General features: G+C 41.3%; 1 protein-coding gene across 1 annotated transcript in view; it reads left to right on the top strand.

Annotated features, from left to right (window-relative positions):
- Positions 1-4,931: 4,931 nt before the first annotated feature.
- Positions 4,932-23,000, top strand: part of TBPL2 (TATA-box binding protein like 2) — a 29,414-nt gene continuing 11,345 nt past the window's right edge. Inside the window, exons 1-5 of the mRNA XM_032341713.1 lie at positions 4,932-4,985; positions 8,684-9,144; positions 9,970-10,057; positions 12,079-12,170; positions 19,664-19,831. Of these exons, the coding sequence (XP_032197604.1) occupies positions 4,932-4,985; positions 8,684-9,144; positions 9,970-10,057; positions 12,079-12,170; positions 19,664-19,831 (863 nt within the window). The remainder of the gene's footprint in view (positions 4,986-8,683; positions 9,145-9,969; positions 10,058-12,078; positions 12,171-19,663; positions 19,832-23,000) is intronic.

Below are 23,000 nucleotides of genomic sequence, written 5' to 3'. Positions count from 1 at the left end.
GTACTCAGCTTCATGTTCACCTAAGGGCTGCCAAAGCTGTGCGTGAATAACACTTCTTATTTATACCGTGCTTTAAAAAATAATGTGTTCATTATTGTAGAATCCCTCTGATGGTAGAGGTCCATGCAGAAAGAAAATAATCGGGATTAATCCAAAAGAGAAAAGGGAGCTTGTGAAATTTTAATTCTTGGCTTTAATTTTACATGAGATTTAACCATGTTCCTGGGAAAGTGAAAATACAGCAAGTCTTCTTTACTTTCAGCGCAGGGCCTCACCTAATAGAAGGGCTACAATAGCATCCCCGGGGAGGGAGCACGGGGAGGTTACCATTTGAGATCTCCAGGGGACCGAGGTTGGTGAGGCACGGCTACAGTGACTAAGAAGGTCACTCATGACAATGCTTCAGCACCTTCCTGATGGAGCCATCCCACAGGCTCCTTCCCAGATGCTGACGCTTAGGCTCCATCTCCAGCGAGAAGGGTAAGGATGAGTTATTGTGGGATATTTCTATGTCCCATGATTACTGAAAGGACAACAATTCATTAAGTTTTGATCTAGAAAAGACCTTCAGGCACTGCTCAAACCCACCTTCATATTCTTGTGTATAAAAATCCCTGTCAGGAAGCTGGCAGCTCAATATAGAGATTAATCTCAATGAACGTCCACAGCTCCTAAGACAAAAAGAAGGCTGCGTCTAGCAAAATGGCCACGGATTCAAAATATGCTCTCCTAACATGGCCTCGAGAAACCTAATCACATTCATGAAAATGCTTGCCTTTCAGATTTTTCCTAGGCAGCCAAATTGCCCCTCATATATAACCCTCATCAAGGTGGTGGGGTGTGGATTACTCTACTCGCACTTTCAGTTGGTTTAGCCACTGTAAATTGAATCTCTTTGTATAAATACGTATAAATGTATTTGAATTGATGGTACAGTGAGTAATCTTATCTTTTGGAAGCACCCCCTGGTCTTCTGCCACGGAGAAATATCCACTTTTTATTTTAACATCTAGGGAATGCGTGGATCCCTTTGTAATCTCATTCTGAAAGTCCTTTGTGTCCTAAACCTGAAGATATTTATGGAGAGAAAAGAGCGCCCCCTAGTGAAACATGTTTCCCAATATTCCTTCAACGCTGAAGTTCCATCTCTTTTTTTTTTTTTTCCTGCCTGAGACTGATTATCTGGTCCCACGCAGGCAATTGCATTTTAGAGGCTAAGGCCCAGTACTCTTGATTGTTTGAGAGCTGGGGATAATTTGTTGGCTCCAAAATGTTTTTGTTTTATTTTATTTTATTTTTTTTTATTTTTAAAGATTTTATTTATTTATTTGACAGAGAGAGATCACAAGTAGGCAGAGAGGCAGGCAGAGAAAGAGGAGGAAGCAGGCTCCCTGCCGAGCAGAGTGCCTGATGCGGGACTGGATCCGAGGACCCCGAGATCATGACCTGAGCCGAAGGCAGAGGCCTAACCCACTGAGCCACTCCGGCGCCCTCCAAAATGTTTTTAAATTCCAAAACTGAATTAGTAAATTTGATTAAATGTCTGCAAAATGGGACAAATCAACTGGTCAAAGGAATTCAACTCTTAGTGATTTATAAATTACATTTAATGTGGGATATGGCTTTATTTTAATATTTTCTATGATGAGGGACAGGGCCTATTAAAATAAGAGGTAAAGGTAAAGGCCTATTTTCCAAAGAGCTGACCTCTCTTAAACACTTTTCATAACAACTATTGGTGTGGTCCATCTAAGTCTTGATATTATTCTCTTAAAAACATTAAAAACAATATTTTATAGGTGCAAAATGGTTCCTAAAAGTTTACCCATACTCCCATTTAATCCATTTAATCTTCACAACAGTAATTAAGAAAGTATAGATTAAAGTTTTTGAATAAGGTTATTTTGTTTTCCTTTTTCTTCTTTTTCTGCCAAAGTACAAAATATTACAAAATCTGAAGAAAAAATCAGAATCGAAACTGATTAACAAACACAGTTCAAATGAAAACAAACTACTAATTTGAAATGGCATACATAGACTTTGATGGGAGACAATACATAGATGTGGCTCAAGAGTCAAATACTCTGAATGGGGCGGCATTTCCTGGAACAAGTTTCCTAATCTCTCTGAGCCTCAGTATTCTCTACTGTAAAATGGGAATAAAAGAGCTGTTGTGTTTAAATGAGTTCGTGTCTGAAACACTTAGAAGAGTGCTTGGCACATAATAAGAGTTCAGTGAATTCTAGCATTTAATTATTATTCAGTCAAACCATATCAATCTTTGATTCTCATAAATAAAACAGTTGAAGATTTTGGACAAGTTAACTCTCAACAAAACAACTGAAAATATTCACCTAAACAGTCATGTCTCTTTTATTCTGAAACATGATTTGGAAATAATTTCAAACCTAGAGAAAGTTACAAAAAGAAAAGTAGTACTATGAACCCTCATGAACCCTTTACCCAAATTTGCTTATTGTTAACATTTTATTCATTTGCTTTACCATTTGCACTACAGATCACTGCAAAACTGTGTCCCTACTTCTTATTTATAATTTATGATGTATTCCTTTTCCATTTCTCTCTTTTTTTCATTTTCTATTTCTGAGTAAAAAATTACCATAAGTTTGTTGGCTTGAAACAACACCATTTATAAGTTCACAGTTGTATGGGTCAGAAGTCTGGGCATGCCATGACTGGGTTCTCTGGTCAGGGCTTCCAAGGCTTCCAAGGCTGAAATGATGATATTGAACAGGTTGAGTTCCTTTCAGCAATTTCTTTCTTTGTTGTTGGCCAAATTCAGTTCCTTAAAGCTATAGGAGGAGGTCTCCATTTTCTTGCTGGCTGTCAACTGTGGGCCACTGTCAGCAAATACAGGTCACCCACTTTCACTGCAGCATGGCTCCACTCATCTCCAGAGCCAGCAGTGGAGAATCTCCTTCATTGTAATTCCTTCTCATGCTTTGAATCTCCCACATGAGGAATAAGAACTGGGTTCGTGTCTTTTAAAATCTCACCTGATTAGGTCAGGCTCACCCAGGATAATCTGCCTTTCTAGAAGTTGACTGATTTCAGAACTTAATTAGATCTGCAAAATCCCTTCATGGTAGCACCTAGATTAGTGTTTGAATAACTGGGAGAAACTGTGCATGCATCAGAGAGGTGGGAATTTGGGGAGCCATCTCAGAATTCTGCCCACTACATATGATGAGACACTTTATGATTCTACACATTAGTTGGCTAGGGCTGTCACAGCAAAATAGCACAGTGAGTAGCTTAAACAACAGAAATTTATTTTCTCACAGTTCCAGAGGATGAACGCCCAAGATTGACGTGTCAGCAGGTTTGGTTTCCTGAGGCCTCTCTCCTCAGCGTGCAGATAGTGGCCTTCTCGCTGTGTCCTTGCATGGCCTTATTCTCTGTGCACATGCATCTCTGTCTGATGTCTCTCTCTATTCTTAGAAGGACACCAGTCATATTGGATTAGAGCTTTGACATATGGATTTGAGAGAGAACACAATTCAGACCTAAGAGTCTAATAACAAAACCAAGAGCTAGTACCTCAGTGACCAGGCAGGAACTATGCTAAACATTTTTTGTGGGCAGAATTGTAACAAAAATTCCATGTCATTATAAACCATTATATAAAAGTCAGCTTTATCAAAGCGTTTCCTTGTTCTTGATTAGAAATTCTGTAAGATTTCTATTGTGATCTGATTGTGAGAACCATCTGTCTCTACCATGATGTGTTTCCCATACTCCATTTTAAAAAAGATTTTATTTATTTCAGACACAGAGAGTGAGAGCAAGAGCCAGAAAAGTAGCGTGCACACAAACACGAGCAGAGGGAGGAGCAGAGGGACAAGCCAACACCCTGCTGAGTGGGGAGCCCTAGGCCAGGACCCTGACCTGGGAGAAAGGCTGCTGTTTAACCCACTAAGACATGCAGGGGCCACCCCATGCTCCATTTGAGTTTCATTCACCAGCGAATTTTGATGGATTATCTTTGAGCTTGGTACAGAGCCACAAAGATGAGTAATCAAAATTCCTGCTCTCAGAGGGTATAGTCTAACAGGAAAGACATAATTTATGTGCGTCTCCGTGTACATTTTGAAATATCTTACATAGAAAGTGTCAATTTTATGTATAGAACCATCTGCACATTTAAGTTCTCAGGAAAGCAGAGGCACTGAAAATTAAAACAACAATTTCAAGAAAGAGGCACCTCTGAACATTTGGTTTGTGTAGGACCTGCTTGAGCTGCCTCAGACTGCAGCGCACATTCCATTGTGCGTCGCTTTATTTTTTTACGTATTTTATTTCAATTCCAGTATAGTTAACATACAGTGTTATATTAGTTTCAGACTCGATGTGGTTTTAGACTGAATTCTCTGTGAGCGGAGAAGAAACACCTGGGATTTGAAGGTGAGAAGCAATCACAGCGTAAAAGTACTACACTTGACTGGGTAAGGGTGTTTCAAATTCCCCCTCGTTCTGTTCAGGAGAGAGGGAAAAAAAAAATCCCTTCAAAAGGGGTTGAGGATATCCTTCGTTTCCTCCTCGTCCCACGTGTTCACTTTTTATGCTGCTAACACTCAGACCTCTGTTCTGCAGGCCACGGAAGCACTTGCAGGGACTGAAGGAAATCTCCAGATTTGCGGGCCAAGCTGGGGCTCAGCTGTGGGCGGAGTGCGGTGATTTTATCCTAGAGAAGGGCCTCTTCCCTCCAGTGTCCTTGCATGCTCCCCATTCTCTCCATCTTCCCAAAGGCCTTTGGGCGGGGGCTCAGTTTTGCGGCCCCGCCCACCCGCCCCGCCCCGCCCACCCGCGGGGCTAATAAATACCCAGTGCGCTCGGTCGGGCTCCGCTGTAGCTCGACTCGACTCGGCACTTTTCGGTTCTCAGCCTTTCTAACGTTGCGGCCTCCACCCATGGAGGAGGAGCAGACGTACCTGGAGCTCTACCTGGACCAGTGTGTCGCCCAGGTGAGCGCGAAAGCCGTTGCCACTGTCCTGGGGCCAAAGCGCGTCCCTACCGGATGGCTGAGCGCGCCCACACCTGAGCGCGAGGGCTTTGCCTTCTTTATCTGGCCCTGAACTCCTTAGCGACTGCAAAGGTGGGCTGGTTGGTCCTCGTCTTTAAGTTGAAAAATAGAAGCTTCGAAGCTTCAAGAGGGGAAATAACTCGCCACGGGTGCCAGCCAGGAGTGGAACCCGGTGTGGTGTGACTCCAGAGCCATGGTTAGAAGACCCCGTCTCCGTTATAAAGATGCAGACATGGAGAGTTCGTTTCTGTGTCTCCCGTGGGGACCGCTGGTTCCAAATGTCTCTGCTGTGCTATGGCAAACCTAGGCAGACTATCCCGTGCAGCTGTGGTAACGGGTGACAGCCTCCCATGCCAAGAACAGGCCTCAAAAAAAAAAAAAAAAAAAAGTCTCTAGGGACAGGTGGGGCGGGGGTGTCTCAAAATTTGAACTGAAGACACCTGTGGCTTCTTTCAATTCACGATTCTTAAGTTGTTTGTTTTTACAATTTAAAAAATCCTTAGAGTCAAGTATTGTAGAGAGCAAGGAGTCCTCAAAAAGAAAAAAGTGCAGCCTTCTGTGTGGGGGATTTTTTTTCTTTTCTTTTCTTTCTTTTTCTTTTCTTTTTTTTTTTTTTAAAGATTTTATTTATTTATTTGACGGACAGATCAGAAGTAGGCAGAGAGGCAGGCAGAGAGAGGGAGAAGCAGGCTCCCTGCTGAGCAGAGAGCCCGATGTGGGGCTCAATGATCGTGACTTGAACCGAAGGCAGAGGCTTAACCCACTGAGCCCTGTGTGGGGGATTTTTAAAAAGACAAGGATTCGCACCAAAGTAGAAATAGCGAAGCCTCCTTGCGTTTAATATAGCAAATGAAAGCCCACGCAGGAAAGATGAGTTGACGGTTCTGCAAAAACAGTCTAACGAAACATTTCTGCAGATAGACGGCCAAAGATGCAGTGAATATGCTGTAATTACATCCTGTAAGGTGTGTTCCTACGGTGAACTTGAAAAGGAGGCTGTCAAGCTGCTTTTGCTATAAAACATCCCATACCTTGCTGCCACTGCCTTAGATTCCTGGAGGAGGTTGGGTTTCCTTGGGTGAGTGCCGCCTCCCTGCCCAAATGCTGTGATGGGAAAGAGGGGAGACAGGGATTGTTGCAGATATTGTGAACTGGCTGGTGAGACTCTTTTACCAGTATAGGAGAGGCCAGTGGGACCATGGAGAGGAATCCTGGCTGTTCCCCACCTCACTTTTCGTAAAGCTGATCTGTGGAGTGGGTAAGTGGGGGGGAATTATATAATTCAGAATGAAATACAGACCAAAATCTTGTCCAAAATCTTCTTTCAAGAGAATAGCTGCCTTCTTTTTGAGAAGTGTTTTCTTTGAACAATTAGTCACCCCTGCCATCTGCTGGACTTGGAGTAATAGAACAATTCAGTAGGATCTAGCCAGACATTTTATATTCGCTTGAGGTCGTTTTGTCATGAGGATCCAGCGTGAGGTGTTCACAAACAACCAGTTGTCAGAAGTCAGATTTTCTAAGGGATGAGGTTTTCCTGCTAGCAGCACTCAAAATCTGGAATCTAGGTCTACAGCCTGGGCAACGCAGGTGGTAACATTTATTTCAAGGTAATCGATTTTTTTTTTCCCCAATAAGGAAGCCTGTGAATTGGACATGAAGCTGCTTTGCTCAGTTGCACACCTCATTCCCTGAGTTGATGATAATGGAGGCTGAACAGCCTTCCCCAGACTGAAAGTACAATACATTGATTTAAACTGTTCTTGCCATTTAAATTTCAATGACTGTTTTCCTATTGTAGATTCACAAATCTAGAATATTTGCTTCTATCTCCTTTGACTAGAAGGAATAACCTTGGGTCTTCAGTGGAGTACTGATTAGCACTCAAGGCACTTGTTTCTTTCTTTCTTTCATCTTTTTTTTTTTTTAAGATTTTATTTATTTATTTGACAGACAGAGATTACAAGTAGGCAGAGAGGCAGTCAGAGAGAGAGGAGGAAGCAGACTCCCTGCTGAGCAGAGAGCCCGATATGGGGCTTGAACCCAGGACCCTGGGATCATGACCTGAGCTGAAGGCAGAGGCTTTAACCCACTGAGCCACCCAGGCACCCCGGCACTTGTTTCTTTATAAAATATGAATTTAAGGCTCTAAGAAATAGGCGTGCCTGGGTGGCTCAGTCGGTTAAGCGTCTGCCTTTGACTCAGGCCATGATCTTGGGGTCCTGGGATCAAGCCCCAGGTTGGGCTCCCTGCTCAGTGGGAAGCCTGCTTCTTCCTCTCCCTCTGCCCCTCCCATTCTCTTTCTCAATTAAATTACATTTTTTTTAAATTTTTTTTTTAAGATTTTATTTATTTAGTGAGAGAGAGAGAGAGCGAGAGTGAGCACAGGCAGACAGAGTGGCAGGCAGAGTCAGAGGGAGAAGCAGGCTCCCCGCGGAACAAGGAGCCCGATGTGGGACTCGATCCCAGGACGCCGGGATCATGACCTGAGTCGAAGGCAGCTGCTTAACCAACTGAGCCACCCAGGCGTCCCCTCTTTCTCAATTAAAAACTCTTTTTAAAAAAAAGATAGAGTGGGAAAATAACCCACTCAGAATTAATTTGGGACACTGGGGTGGCTCAGTCATTTGAGTCTGCGTTCAGCTCAGGTCATGATCCCAGGGTCCTAGGATCCAGTCCCATATCTGGCTCCTTGCTCAGCAAGAAGTCTGCTTCTCCCTCTGCCTGCCGCTGCCCCTGCTTGTGCGTGCTCACTCTCTCAAATAAATCTTAAAAAAAAAAAAAAAAAAAAGACTTAACTGAAGTTCATAATCAAGGAGTACAATAAGTCTATTCAAAGTCCACATTATTTTTTAAAATTTTATTTTGTCCATTGTGGCATTTTATTTGCATATATATATTATATCCCTAGAAAAAGAATCCCAGGATTTTCCCTCCTGTGTGTTTTTGTCTTGATTCTTCATGATGCGTGATGCCAGTTGAGGTTGTCTACACAATGGCAGGACAGGAACAGATTATTCTGCCATTTTTCTAAATCTTTGAGTTGTACATCAAATCTGGGGCTGATCACACTTGGTTAGCCTGCCTGGGAGGTTCACGGTAATTTTCCCAGCTCTGTGATCATCAGCGATTTCAAATTTGCCAACGTAACCAGGCTTCATCATCACAGACACCAGACGATGACTTTGGAGCAGGGCTTAATAAGAACCTGGCCTTATTGTTTCTCTTCCCAGTGTTGTTAATGCTTCTAAGAGCACCTGCCAGGCCATTCATGTACATCATTCTGGTGGCACAGAAAGGGCAGAAAGAGGACCCAGAGTACACACAATTTAGAGTGTAGTTGCTCAGTTGCCTTTATTACAAAATTAGAGTGGCAACTTACTATGGATCTAATGTAGGAAAAACATTTTTTGGAAAAATGCTTTCTCTGCATTTTAAGATCGACTTTCCTGTTTCTATTAAGTATGCGGAAACTCTGAAATATAACTTTAGTGGTACTTTATAGAAAGAGACAAGGAATGAACATAAGCTGTCTTGGACTGCTTGCATTCTTGAACACCCTGCTGGCTAGCAATAGTGGTATCCCTTTGGTGTGACTTGGTGTTCTGTTTCTTGCGTTTTGTTTTGGGAATGGCCTAGGATGACCTCACTGCGCCCAGGTCGCCACTGCTCAGCCCAGTCACACCTGATGTTGTGGACATCCCTAATTCATCCCATCCAGAGACTGTGTTTAATTCACATCTTGAAGTAGTCCAAGAAACCTCTGGCCATTTCTCATGTGTGGATCTTAGCTTCCTACCGGATGAATTTACCCAAGAAAATAAAGACCAGAGTGTCGTTAGAAGCAAGCATGAAATTGAAGAAAATTGTAAAACTCAAAGTCAGCCAAGGAAGATGTCATTACCCAGAGAACAGGACATTGGTCTGGGGTTAATAAGCAGCAGCAATGTATCGAATTCCCACTCACATCTGCATCCTGGTGATGCTGACTCAGTCCAGCCTTCTCTTGAGAAACCAAACTCCATGCCTCTGGTGTCCATAACACCCATGACACCAATGACCCCTGTTTCAGAATGTTCTGGAATTGTGCCTCAGCTACAGTAAGTTGTTTACGTGTGTGTGTGTGTGTGTGTTTAAAGATTTTATTTATTTATTTGACAGGCAGAGATCACAAATAGGCAGAGAGGCAGGCAGATAGAGAGGTGGAAGCAGGCTCCTCGCCAAGCAGAGAGCCTGATGTGGGGCTTGATCCCAGGACCCTGGGATCATGACCTGAGCTGAAGGCAGAGGCTTAACCCACTGAGCCACCCAGGTGCCCCTGTATGTGTGTGTTTTTAATGGGTGATACTCTCAGGTACACATTTTAGTTTCCAAATGTAATGATGACGAATTTCAGAGTAATAGTGTAGGGAAGAGCATTTCAGGTTTAATTACTCTTTTGTCCATTCTTGTGGCTTTACACAGTTTGGCTATCTGTAAAATGAAGTACTAGTTCTTGATCTCCTAAGAGAGACTTAAGACTAGTATATATATTCTCGAAGGGTTGTATTGTTTATGTTACAGCACTGTGATTGCTGAGAATTGTGGTTGGGATTGGATAAACAGAATATAAAGATGTAAAATTTGAATTCAGTTTGAAAATTGATTTAGAATTATGCTTTCTGTTTTGAGGCCTGGTTTTGAAAAAGATTTAAAACTTGCTTTTCATCAGCTAGTCGTGACATTTTAGAAGCTATTTTTAGTGCTTTGCTTTGGAATCTTTACATTTTACTAGGGTTTATCACGTTATAGTATATTCACATTAAGACTAATTCTCCTAGGAAGTTGCTAATATACTATCTATAAAATGAGGAAGTTAATACATTTTAATTCTTTTTTTACTTGTTATGTCTTATGTAATTTCCTAAAATGACTTATTTCATCAGGAATATAGTTTCCACTGTAAACCTGGCCTGTAAATTGGATCTGAAGAAAATAGCTTTGCACGCAAAAAATGCAGAGTATAACCCAAAGGTGAGATTTCTCTGTATTCCTTTCAACAATTAGCTTCTACTTAGATTTACTTCATACGATCATGTTATTGACTCATTCCTTTGTCTTTGTTTTTAAAACGGAAAAAGAAAATTTTGTTAGGGCAAAACTTTTGACAACTCAAGAGGTTAATTGCCTCATTGTCTGCTTTGAAGTTCTAAAAAATTACCTCATTCTCCAAGCCTAATAAAAGCAGTGATTGAGCAGTTCCTAAAAGTTAAGGTTTTCCCCTTGTCATTCAAAAAGATTTTTCAGTATGACCCCTTTCAGCCCATGGGAATGCTACCCTTCTTTAAAATGCCATCAGAGTTCATAGTTTTTTTCCTAAATGCTGTCCCACCTGCCTGCTACATATTTTTCCATTTATAATTTCCCTTACTTGAGAAAGGTAAATTGTTTCAAGTGTGATGTTCAAGCTTCTACTTTCTGATCTAAGATTCAGGTATTTCTTTTCTCTCAAAGTCTAATAAAATTTACTCTATTGTGTCCTGCCAAGGCTAAGCATCCAATTTTAATGGCCTATTAACCGAAGAAGTAGATTTGTTCATTCAGTCAACATTTAGTAATTGGCTGGTCTCTGTACCTATGAATGCAAAGACGAGTAAGGCCTTGTCTCTATTAGGGAAAAGTTCACTGTCTCAGATGGTGGAGGATTTACGGCCTTAGATGAAAAGGTCGTATTTCTAGGAACACAGAGGACCTTGTGAGCATCAACTATTTATGGATGAAGTCGTTTTTGCTGTTGTGGGAGTATTCTTGCTGATTTCTGAATTTACATGTACTTGAATATTAGCCAAATATTTCCTTTTTCTGGAAATATTTGACCAGGATGAGCACAGAAACACAGTGATAAGCTAGGATGCTTATGGCCACTGCCATGATTGCCCACACTTTTAAGTCAGCATATTTAAGCATATTTTGTTGTCCATCATCTTCTGCTCTCCCTCATTTTGTTTTTGTATATAGGATCTATCCAAACTTGAACTTGACAGCCAGAGAAATTCTGGTTTGGCACTTAAGCTCTGTTCAGAATTTAATAAAAATGCATACCAGGTTAGAGTATTACCTTAAACACTTGGAAAACATTCACCAGATTTAATCAGCTCTGTGCAGTGCTGACTCAAGGCTCTTTCACTGTCCTCATTTCAAATCTGAAACTGCCAGTCCCATCTTGGTCCTGTGGACCCCCTCCAACCCATGGAAGCTGCAGTCGTACAGAATACTCACCCTGGTTTCCTTCCCAGCTTGCTGGGGGAAGATGAACACAGAAGGGGCCGCCTGGGTAGGACCAAAAGGAGTAGCAAGTCTTTGATGACATATCAGTATGGCAGGCCAATAGCCCTGGCAGAGAGCCCTGGCAGCACCTTCCAGAGAGCCTGCCCATGCTGCAGGGCATGGCATCACACTGAGAACTGAAAATCAATGTGTCCTTCATCTTCAGCATGCCTATCAATATATATATTCTGTTCTATAGTTTGGCTTTTTTTTTTAATACATTCTAGAGTTTTGGCAAAACTATAACATACTTTATACTCTCCCCTCCCCAAATAGTCTTTGAAAGAAAAAGGAGGTATTTCCAAGTAAAAAACCACAGCATCTAATTAGTCATGGCTTCCAGTCTCAACTTTACCATTGTCTGTGTAATGTGGAAAATTAAATAACCACTCTGTTTCCTTATGCACTAAATTGTGATGATCATGGACACAGCTGAGCTCTATCCTTAGCTAAAGGAGACAAAACCTGTAAAGCTCTTGGTAGCAGGCTTGAAATAGAACAGGCACTTAAATTTTAGCTTTATTGTTATTATTTTTACCTGTTTGGGTTTTTTTAAGTACATTTTAGAATGTACTTGTTTTGTTTACCTTAGCGCGGGGAGACCATTGTTTCACTTTCCCATCTGATCTCCGTTTATTCAAGACTCTTTTATGTCCAGTTCAACTCTTCAGCTGGAATAGTGTTACATCCTAGCAGAGGCTAATTGTCCTTTTGACTTCTGTGTATAGAGGTTTGCTGCTGTCATAATGAGGATCCGAGAGCCCAGAACAACCGCCCTCATATTTAGCTCTGGAAAAATGGTCTGCACGGGAGCCAAAAGGTATGCGGAACCACTCTCCAAACATTCTCAGACAAATAATTCAGTGTATAAAACAGGGAAGGATAGAATTTATGTTCCAAAACACCTAGGAGGAGCAAAATACTTTGCCGAAGAGTTGCATGAAATGCATTTCATTGCATGAAATGCCAAATTGGGGGTTAAAAACATTCAGTTGTGTAATACCGACTCCTGTCCCATTTTGCAGTTCCCCCATTAAACCGAGGGGACGTAGGTGGTCTGTTAGAACTTGATCTTAAGATGCACTTAAAAACTACCATAGTGATGAAACCTGTTACAAGCCTGGAGAAATAGTTATTGTATATTTTCCTTATTGCAGGTAATTGGATAGAACTTCTTTTTTTTTTTTTTTAAGATTTTATTTATTTATTTGACAGACAGAGATCACAAGCAGGCAGAGAGGCAGGCAGAGAGAAAGAGAGGAGGAAGCAGACAGCCCGATGCGGGGCTCGATCCCAGGACCCTGGGATCATGACCTGAGCCAAAGGCAGAGGCTTTAACCCACTGAGCCACCAGGCGCCCCTGGATAGAACTTCTTAAAGGTGGCAAATTAGGTACTCCTTGCCCATTATCTTGAGCATTAGCTCAGGAGGCAACTCTGAAAAGGCTCCCTTTTCCTGGATCTCACACCGAGGAAGGCCTGTGCTGATACAGAGCCTTTCACCATCAAACTGCAGTGGGAGCGCTGCTCGTTCCTCTAAGTGTTAGAAGATGAGTAGTAAATTGTCCTCCTGAAAGGCTGTGTGAATTTGTCTTCACTCTACAGATATACTGAGCTTCATTTCCTCCCAAGAACACTGGGTGTTAACATTTTTTTTAGTTTGCCAAATGGTTTGGCAAAAAAAAAAAGAAGAAGAAGAAAAGTGTTAATTACATGTCTTTGATTTGCTAGTGAGACGAATATTGCATAAGCATGTAAACGGCCTACCGTGTCTTTTGCCCAATCGTCTATGAGTTCTTGCTCTTTTGTCAGCTCTTTGTTTCTAAGTATTCCCACCATTTTGTACTATAAATATTATTTCCCAAATTACAGTTAGTGGTGTTTTATTATTATTTTTTTACAATTAACATTTTTGGGTGTGTACAGTCCCATTTTTCTTCAGAGTTTTGATGTTTGGCTTCATGCTTAGGAAGAAAGCTTCTGCTTGCACTACATTATACAAATATTGACCTCTGTACATTTTTCTGGCAAATGATGTTGATGTTTTGATTCAATGAGTGCTTTCTCTAGGTGATGGAAATGTTTTCCATTTGTGCTCTCCAGTGTGCTAACCACCAGTTACATGTGGCTGTTGAACAACTAAAGTATAGGTAATACACAGAGGAACTGCTTGTTTTATTCTTTTTTTAAAAGATTTTCTCTGACAGCAAGCTGGGGGAGAGACAGAGACAGAGAGAGAGAGAGAGAGAGAAAAGCAGACTCCCCACTGAGCAGGGAGTTTGATGCAGGGCTCAATCCCAGGACCCCAGGATCATGACCTGAGCCGAAGGCAGATGTTTAACCGACTGAGCCACCCAGGCGCCCCGGAACATAATTTTTTACTTAATTTAAGTTTAAATATAAATAGCTACGTGCGGGGGCTCCTGGGTGAGCCTGTATGCTGGGCTCCCTGCTCTGCAGGGAGTCTGCTTCTCCATCTCCCTCTGTTCCTCCCCATCCTGCTTGTGTTCTCTCTCTCTCAATCTACCTCTTTCTCAAATAAATAAATAGAATTTTTTTTAAAAATTAGCTACAAGTGGCTAGTGGCTACCATACTGGGCAGAGCTGGCCTGGAATTTTGTTTCACTATATATTTTTCTTTGCAAATGGCCAGTAAGTGACCTGATACATTTATTGAAGAATCCATATATGGTTTTTTAGTATAGTTGACACACAATGTTACATTAGTTTCAGGTGACTCAATAAGTTTAGACACTATGCTAGGTTCCCTAGGAGTGTAGCTACTACCTGTCCTCACTATTACAATGGCGTTGACTATGTTCCTGTGCCTTTTATTCCTCTGGTTTCTTCATTCCATAACTGAAAGCCTGTATCTCCCACTCCAGTTCACTTATTTTGCCCAAACCCCAACCCTCCCCTCTGGCAACCATGAGTTTGTTCTCTGTATGTATAGGACTGCTTCTGCTTTTTGTTTGTGTTTTGTTGTTGCTGTTGTTGAGTGAACAACATGTGGTATTTGTCATGTTGTGAGTGAAATCATGTGGTATTTGTCTTTCTCAGTCTCACTTTTTCCCTTAGCCTTATACCTTCGAGGGCCCTTATACCTCAAATGGCACGATCTCATCCTTTTATATGGCTGCATAATATATTGTGTATATAGACCTCATTTTCCTTATCTTCTGTCAATGGATGCTTAAGTTGCTTCCATATCTTTGCTATTATAAATAATGTTGCAGTAAACATGGGGGTACATTTATCTTTTCAAATTATCATTTCTGTTTTGAGTAAATACCCAATAGTGGAATTATTGAATTTAATCGTTTTTTTTTTTTAATTTTTAAGGGCCCTTTATACTGTTTTCCACAGCAGCTGTACCAATTTACATTCCCACCAACAGTGTACAAGGGCTCCTTTTTCTCCATCCTTACCAACAGTTATTACTGTCTTTTTAATTTTAGCCATTCTAATAGGTATGAGGTGATATTTCATTGTGGTTTTGATTTGCATTTCCCTGATTATGAGTGATGTTGAGATCCTTTCATGTGTATATTGGCCATTTCTATGCTTTTTTTGGAAAAATGTCTGTTCAGGTCCTAGGCCCATTTTTTAATTGGATTGCTTTTTGGTGTTGAGTTGTATCTGTTCTTTATATATTTTGGATATTAACCCGTTAACTGATATGTCATTTGCAAATATCTTCTCTTATCCAGTAGGTTGCTTTTTGGTGTGTCTTATCGTGCAAAAGCGGTTTATTTTAATGTAGTCCCAATGGATTATTTTTGCTTTTGTTTCCCTTGCCTTTGGATACATATCTAGAAAAACGTTGCTGTGATTGATGTTGGAGAAATTACTGTCTATATTCACTTCTAGGATGTTTTTGTGGCTTCAGGTCTAAATTTAGGTCTTTAATCCATTTTTAGTTTATTTTTGTGAAAAGTGTTAAAGTGGTCCAGTTTTACTTTTTTTTACATGTAGCTGTCCAGTTTTCCCAGCCTCATTTATTGAATGATTTATTTATTTATTTATTTATTTATATATTATTTATTCATTGATTCCTTTCCCTGTTGTATATTCTTATCTTCTTTGTCATAGATTAACTGGCCATATAATCATGGGTTTATTTCTGGATTCTCCATCCATTAATCTGTAGGTCTGTTTTTGTGCCTGTTTGTGTGTTTTGATTACTACAGTTTTGTGGTGTATCTTGAAATCTGGTGTTGTGCTACCTTCAGCTTTGTTTTTCTTAAGAGTGCTTTGCCCATTTGGGGACTTTTGTGGTTCCATGCAAATTTTAGTAGTAGGTTAATTTTGTGAAAAACATTATTGGTATTCTGATAAGGATAGCATTGAATCTATAGATTGCTTGGGTAATATGAACAGTTTAATAATATTCTTTCAATCCATGAGCACGTAATATTTTTTTGCACTTGTGTTGTCTTCAGTTTCTTTCATTGATGTTTAGCAGTTTTCAGAGTACGGGTCTTTTACCTCTTTTTGATTATGTTTATTCCTCTATATTTTATCCTTTTTCATGCAGTTATAAGTGAAACTGTTTTCTTAATTTCTCCTTTTACTACTTTTTTTTGTGTGTGTGTATAGATATGCTACCGATTTCTGGGTATTTTGCGTCCTGCAACTTCACTGAATTGATTACTTCTAGTAGTTGTTTGATGGAGTCTTTAGGATTTTCTTTTTTTTTTTTTTTAATTTCTTTTCAGCGTAACAGTATTCATTGTTTTTGCACCACATCCAGTGCTCCATGCAATACATGCCCTCCCCAATACCCACCACCTTGTTCCCCCAACCTCCCACCCCTTACCCCTTCAAGACCCTCAAGTTGTTTCTCAGAGTCCATAGTCTTTCATGGTTCACCTCCCCTTCCAATTTCCCTCAACTCCCTTCTCCTCTCCATCTCCCCATGACCTCCATGTTATTTGTTACGCTCCACAAATAAGTGAAACCATATGGTAATTGACTCTCTCTGCTTTACTTATTTCACTCAGCATAATCTCTTCCAGTCCCATCCATGTTGCTACAAAAGTTGGGTATTTATCCTTTCTGATAGAGGCATAATACTCCATAGTGTATATGGACCACATCTTCCTTATCCATTCGTCTGTTGAAGGGCATTTTGGTTCTTTCCACAGTTTGGCGACTGTGGCCATTGCTGCTTTAAACATTGGGGTACAGGTGGCCCTTCTTTTCACTACATCTGTGTCTTTGGGGTAAATACCCAGTAGTGCAATTGCAGGGTCATAGGGAAGCTCTATTTTTAATTTCTTGAAGAATCTCCACACTCTTCTCCAAAGTGGCTGCACCAACTTGCATTCCCACCAACAGTGTAAGAGGGTTCCCCTTTCTCCACATCCTCTCCAACACATGTTGTTTCCTGTCTTGCTAATTTTGGCCATTCTAACTAGTGTAAGGTGGTATCTCAATGTGGTTTTAATTTGAATCTCCCGGATGGCTAGTGATGATGAACATTTTTTCATGTGTCTGATAGCCATTTGTATGTCTTCATTGGTGAAGTGTCTGTTCATATCTTCTGCCCATTTTTTGATATGATTATCTGTTTTTTTGTGTGTGTTGAGTTTGAGGAGTTCTTTATAGATTCTTTAGGATTTTCTATATATAGTATCTTGTCATCTGCACAGAGTGACAGTTAACCTCTTCTTTACCAGGATGAGTACCTCTTATTTCTTGCCTGATTGTTGTGTTTAGGACTTCCAGTATTACATTGAATAAAAGTAATGATAGTGGACATCCTTGTCTTGTTCCTGATCTTAGAGGAAAAGCTCTCAGTTTTTCACCATTGAGTATTTTGTCAGTTAGGTTGTTTTGTTTTGTTTTGTTTTAAGATTTTATTTATTTATTTGACAGAGAGAGACAGTGAGAGAGGAACACACACAAGGGAGCAGAAGAGAGAGGGGGGAGACAGGCTTCCCATCGAGCAGGGAGCCCCTGTGGGTCTTGATCCCAGGACTCTGGGATCATGACCCAAGCCGAAGGCAGCTGCTTAATGACTAAGACACCCAGGCTCCCCATAGTTAGGTTTTTCATATATATGGAATTTATTAAGTTGAGGTATGTTCCCACTAAAGCCAAGTTGAGAGTTTAATTATGAATGAATGCTGAATTTTGTCATATATTTTTGTCAGCATCTGTTAAAACATCAAATGATTTTTATCCTTTATTCTGCTGATGTGGTATATCATGTTGATTGACTTGTGAATATTGAATCTTTCTTGCATCGACAGAATGAATCCTACTTGATCATGGTGAATGATCTTCTTAATGTATTATTATATGTGGTTTGCTAATATTTTGTGGAGGATTTGTACATTTATGTTATGAGTCCATTCTTAATCCATTCCCCCCACTACCTGTTTTTACATATTAAATTCTTTACACGTATCTGGATAAGTTTCTGGGCTTTCTCCTATGTTGATATGACATCCTTGGACCTAGAGATCTACCATTTTTAAGTCCTTCTTGGACAACCCTGCAAGGTATCTGCAAGGATGTTCATTTCAGCATTGTGTAAAATGGGGGGAGGGGATAAAAATTAAAACATGGGACACAAATACTGAGTAATAAAGTTTTGAATAGGTTATTAAATAAAATTATATTAAGCAATTAAAACACACACATATCAAGTTGGAAGGATGGTAACATTGTTTTAAGTTATAGAGGAATAGGAAATAAATTATAAGTCTATTATCCAACTTTCACTTTAAAATATGCTTATATTACATACATATTCATGAGTATCTTTCCCAATCTGAATTTATCTGGTTCCCAAAATCTGATGGTGAAAGTTTGAATACTGAGTTCAGGTAATAAGAAATACTTGTTAGTCAAATCTATTTGGTTCTTGAGTCTTGGATAGAGATTTGTGAAATTTTGATTAGTCTGTGAGCTGTCAGAATTCTCTCCAAAAAAGGATATACAAACCTATTCTTTTTAGCTGTAATAACCAAAGTTTGCAAGTGAAGGATAGCTATTTTTGCCCAGGAAGAGTACAAAAGTGTTAAATGTAATCTGTGGTTATCACCACTGGTGGTGACGTTCAAGGTTCTTTATTTCCTAATGATCATACAAGAACATGTATGCAGACTCTAACCACAAGCTGTTTGCATGGGAATTTCAATGTCCTATTCACAGCTAATATCTCACGAAACTACAGGGCCACTCAAATTCTTAAAATTTGGCCTTATAAACATGAGCGCAATGGGCAATGTAATGGGCCAATTAGTAGACTTTATGTTTTCAAAATGGAAACCGTTTATTTCGGTGCTAACTTGTAGACATGACCTTGCGAGGGACATCTCAGGAGTTGGAAGTGGGTGAGGAAAAGCAACGTGGAGTGGAGTGAAATATGTGAAGGAATTAATATACGTTAATTCATTAATTAAAATCAGGTGTTTTTGGTTTTCAAAGTAAAGATGGGGCAACCCATAAGAGAAGGTAGAGTTCACACGGTTCACCCACCAGGTTTTGCCCTTGTTTTTCATCCCTTGCCACTCATTGTTTTGTTTTGCCAAATAAAGCTTCACTTCGTGGAACTTCACCTTCTGTGACTTGGGTTTAGGGTTGGAGCAAGACAAATGCTCAGAAGAGTATGGCCACAAAGTTGAATGACTTTCTTTCTTTCTCATGTTGGGTGTATGTTGAGTGACATTCTGTGAGAAAGCCCAAGCAAAACTGGTCCGGTTTCAAGATGTTTTCATGTTTGTTTGTTTGTTTTTTTTAAATGTAGTTTTTTGCATAAAGATTGAAGCTCTAATATCCTGTCTTTGCCACCTAATCTTATTTTCTTATGTTGATTTTTTTTTTTTTTTAAATGCATGTGTCCTTATTTATCTGGAGGGCTTGTTAAAATACAGATTGCTGGGCCCCAACCCCAGAGTGCCTGTGGCTGGGACCTGGGACTTTGCATTTCTAGCAAGTTCTCAGGTGGTGCTGCTCTGCTGCACACACTTTGAGAACCAGGGGAATAGTTAATTTTATCTAATTGCATTTAAAACAAGTAAAGGAGAAAAATACGCTGTATGTGAGAGATGTCAAAGTAAGACGCAAACGTGTATATGGCTTGGCTTTGACCATTGTGCCATACCTTTGGCTAGGTGCTAAGGACACAAGTAGGGGAGGCTGGGCTGTGTCCTCCACATCTACAGGTTTGTAGATATACTGAAAGATAGACCTAGTACTAAAAAAAGCTAAAAGTACAATCAGGGAAGTGTGTGAGCACAGCTCAAGCAGTATAGAGGATAGAACGATGAAGATCTCTTTAAACACACTTGTCCTTCCCCAGTGAGGAGCAGTCTCGACTTGCAGCGAGGAAGTATGCTCGTGTGGTGCAGAAGCTGGGGTTCCCAGCCAGATTCCTCGATTTTAAAGTTCAGAACATGGTTGGAAGCTGCGATGTGAGATTCGCCATCAGGCTGGAAGGTCTGGTGTTAACCCACCAGCAGTTCAGTAGGTATGACCTTTCTGTAACTTTCTGAGTTTACAAAGATACGGTAGTTGTGTTATGGGCCCCATATATAGTGTGTCTTTTGGAGAAAATGGAGTTTTTCTTTTTCATGACTGTAGGTGAGAGGGTTAACATGCTGAGCTTAACTCCTTCCTGGTTACTGCATGTGTCCAGTCTTCTGAAACATGGTTCTCAAAATTAAACTGCACAGTCATCACTTGGCCCGCTTTTCTGAAAACACTTTGCTACCTGGGCTGCATCGTCCCAGATGTTGCTTGAATTTGCAGTTCTTTTTTTTTTTTTTTTTCTTTTGAAGATTTTATTTATTTATTTGACAGAGATCACAAGTAGGCAGAGAGAGAGAGGAAGGGAAGCAGGCTCCCCACTGAGCAGTGAGCCCAATGTCGTGGGGCTCTATCCCAGGACCCTGGGACCACGAGGCAGAGGCTTCAACCCACTGAGCCACCCAGGCACCCCTTGAATTTTCAGTTCTAACAAGCTCACAGGTGGTGTCAGTCCTGCTCACCAGAGGCTTGAGATTCACTACTGCGCAGATTTCCGAGACAGGCACACCTGCCTTGGGGGCAGGGTGGGACCCCAGAAGAGAAGGCTTATGAGACGGGTTAGGCAGGTCTGAAGGGGCTGATGGCTGACAGCTGGCATGGGGAAGAGGGTTGGAGAGGATGAAGGAAAGAGTGGCCTAGCACATTCTGTGAAGGCAAGTCTATCGAGTGTCCACTGTCCTGTTGATTTCCAGGGGTTTTGTGTTCTAGCCCCTTCTCCAGTTTCTTCTTTAGTGGACTCCTGCTCCTCAGGGAGCCTCTGTAGGCTTCTGCTTCCCACGTAACCTCCTGTCTCACCAGCAGAGGCTTGGGGTCCTCTCCCCTCAGCTGCTTTGATGCTTCTCCCAGCCTGTCGGGCCCTTAGCAGTGACAGAGGCGAATGGGTCAGCCCTGGGGCCCCACCACCCTGGGGCACATATACCAGTCCAAGGCCACTGAGCTGTTCAGAATCACAGACGCTCTTAACGTTCTCCTTCTTTAGCCTCAACTTCTGTCCTTTTGCTCCCTTCTTCCTCCCCTTTGCCCTGGAGTGGTCATTCCTATGAACAGAGTGAGCAGGGGTCCTGCAGCAGAGCTTTTTCTAACACTCGCTGGCCTTCTTTTTGAGACATGCTCTGAACAGCTGTTAAAAATTGCATTGTTTTTTCCTAGTTTTTTTTTTTTTAAATCCAAGTTCATGCTGAGATTTGGCTTTGGTGATATTCTTTAGGCAATGTTTATTTTCCCCTTGATTGTATTTTTTTTCCTCCCTGCATGAATTTTTCTTTCAATATGTGCTTATTGGGTGCCTGTTGAGCTCACTGCAAAGCTCCCCATGCAAGAAATATTGCCTCTTTAGGGATCTTTTTCTTTCTTCAATCTTGGGATGGTTTATAAATTCATAACCGTTGTTATTAAGAGTATCTCAACACAGAAGCTATTTTTTCTTCCAGATTCTCAACCATGGGCCACCAGTCTGTCTCTTCTCCAAACCCACTTTTTCTGAATGTATGAAAGATCTCTGCCTGAATTCTGCCTGTCTCCATCAGATTGAGCTCTCCACTTTCTGGCTCTTAAGGGCTCTAAAATGATCTGTGCTGTTCCTCCCAAGGTGCCTTTCATTTCTTTTTCTCCAACACTGTCGTCTTTGTAGCTCGGGTTTAAGTCTAGAGCAGGAGTGCCTCTTGTCACTACTGCCACGTTCTGAGAGATAAAATGGAGAGCAGGGCAAGATGAGAGTTCATCATATGAGCTGACTTTAGCCACTTGGAGGGGTCCATCACTGCTCTATCTTCATTCTGGAACAGTTTTATGATCTCATCCGTCTTTTCAAAAAATTTAGCAAGAAAGCCTGCATCATATCCCTCCCACTATCTTTCTAGTCTTACTTTTGCCTGCTCCAAAAGTTTGCCCTTCAGGCTCTACTGTTACGTTATGGATTACAGCTCCAGTGTGTGTATTGATGACACTGGGCGTTAAAACACTTCTCTCCCAACAGGTTTGTGTCTTTAAAGTGAGGCCTCTCATGGGACGCCTGGGTGACTCAGTTGGCTAAGTGTCTGCCTTCAGCTCAGGTCATGCTCCCCAGGTCCTGGGATAGAGTACAACATCGGGCCCCTTGCTTAGTGGGGGGTCTTCTTCTCCCCCTGCCTGCCACTCCCCTACTTGTGCTTACTTTTTCTCTCTCTGACAAGATAAACTCTAAAAAAAAAAAAAAAAAAAAAGAGGCCTCTCTTTAAGTGTCTGGAACTGTGGGGAACCATGGCCCACATCAGTTGTAATTATTAGGTCAAGTTTGCCTATGTCAAGGGGCGCCTGGGTGACTCCATGAGTTAGGCATCTTCCTTGGGCTCAGGTCATGATCTCAGGGTCATGGGATTGAGCCCCATGTTGGGTCCCTGCTCAGCAGGGAGGCTGCTTCTCCCTCTTTCTCTGCTACTCTACCCTGCTCGTGCTTGCTCATTCTCTCTCAAATAAACACAATCTTAAAAAAAAAAAAAAGTTAGCCTATGTTAAAACCTCAAGTTCCTTTAATTCCCCTGGTTCTACAAGTTTGTGTAGTAGCATCTGATACCACAAGTATCCCCTTGTCACTGGGGGATGTCAGTATGTTTACACCGTATTTATTTCCAGTTTTCCCTGAGCATTGTTCTCCCTTCCTTCAGTTTCTAAATCCAAGCTATCCTGATAATAACTATTTCTTAAGTGAATAATACCTAGGAGACTACCATGGAGCAGATGCTACAGCGACCATGATAGTCAGTACAGCCAGGGTCCAGGACACCTGGGGGCTCAGTCAGTTGAGCATCAGACTCTTGATTTCAGCTCAGGTCATGGTCTCAGGGTTGTGAGGTTGAGCCCTGCAATGGGCTCCAGCTGAGTATGCAGCCTACTCTCCCTCTCCCCCTCCCAACCCCCATCCCTACCCTCCCAGGCCCTGAACCCACGCCGGTTCACTCTCTTTACCTCAAAAAGGGAAAAGGAAAAAAGAAGAAAAAAAAATACGGCCACTGTTCCTTGCCCTCATGGAGCTCACTGTCTAAAAGGGAAGACCGAAAAGCTAAAGACAATATGGTAACTAAAGATAACACAGTAACTCCAAGGTGGGCACCCCTTGCAGTGCCATGGTACCA

Source organism: Mustela erminea, chromosome 5 (genome assembly GCF_009829155.1).
Source record: "Mustela erminea isolate mMusErm1 chromosome 5, mMusErm1.Pri, whole genome shotgun sequence".
Taxonomy (NCBI): domain Eukaryota; kingdom Metazoa; phylum Chordata; class Mammalia; order Carnivora; family Mustelidae; genus Mustela; species Mustela erminea.
This window is presented reverse-complemented; position numbering and strand designations above follow the sequence as displayed.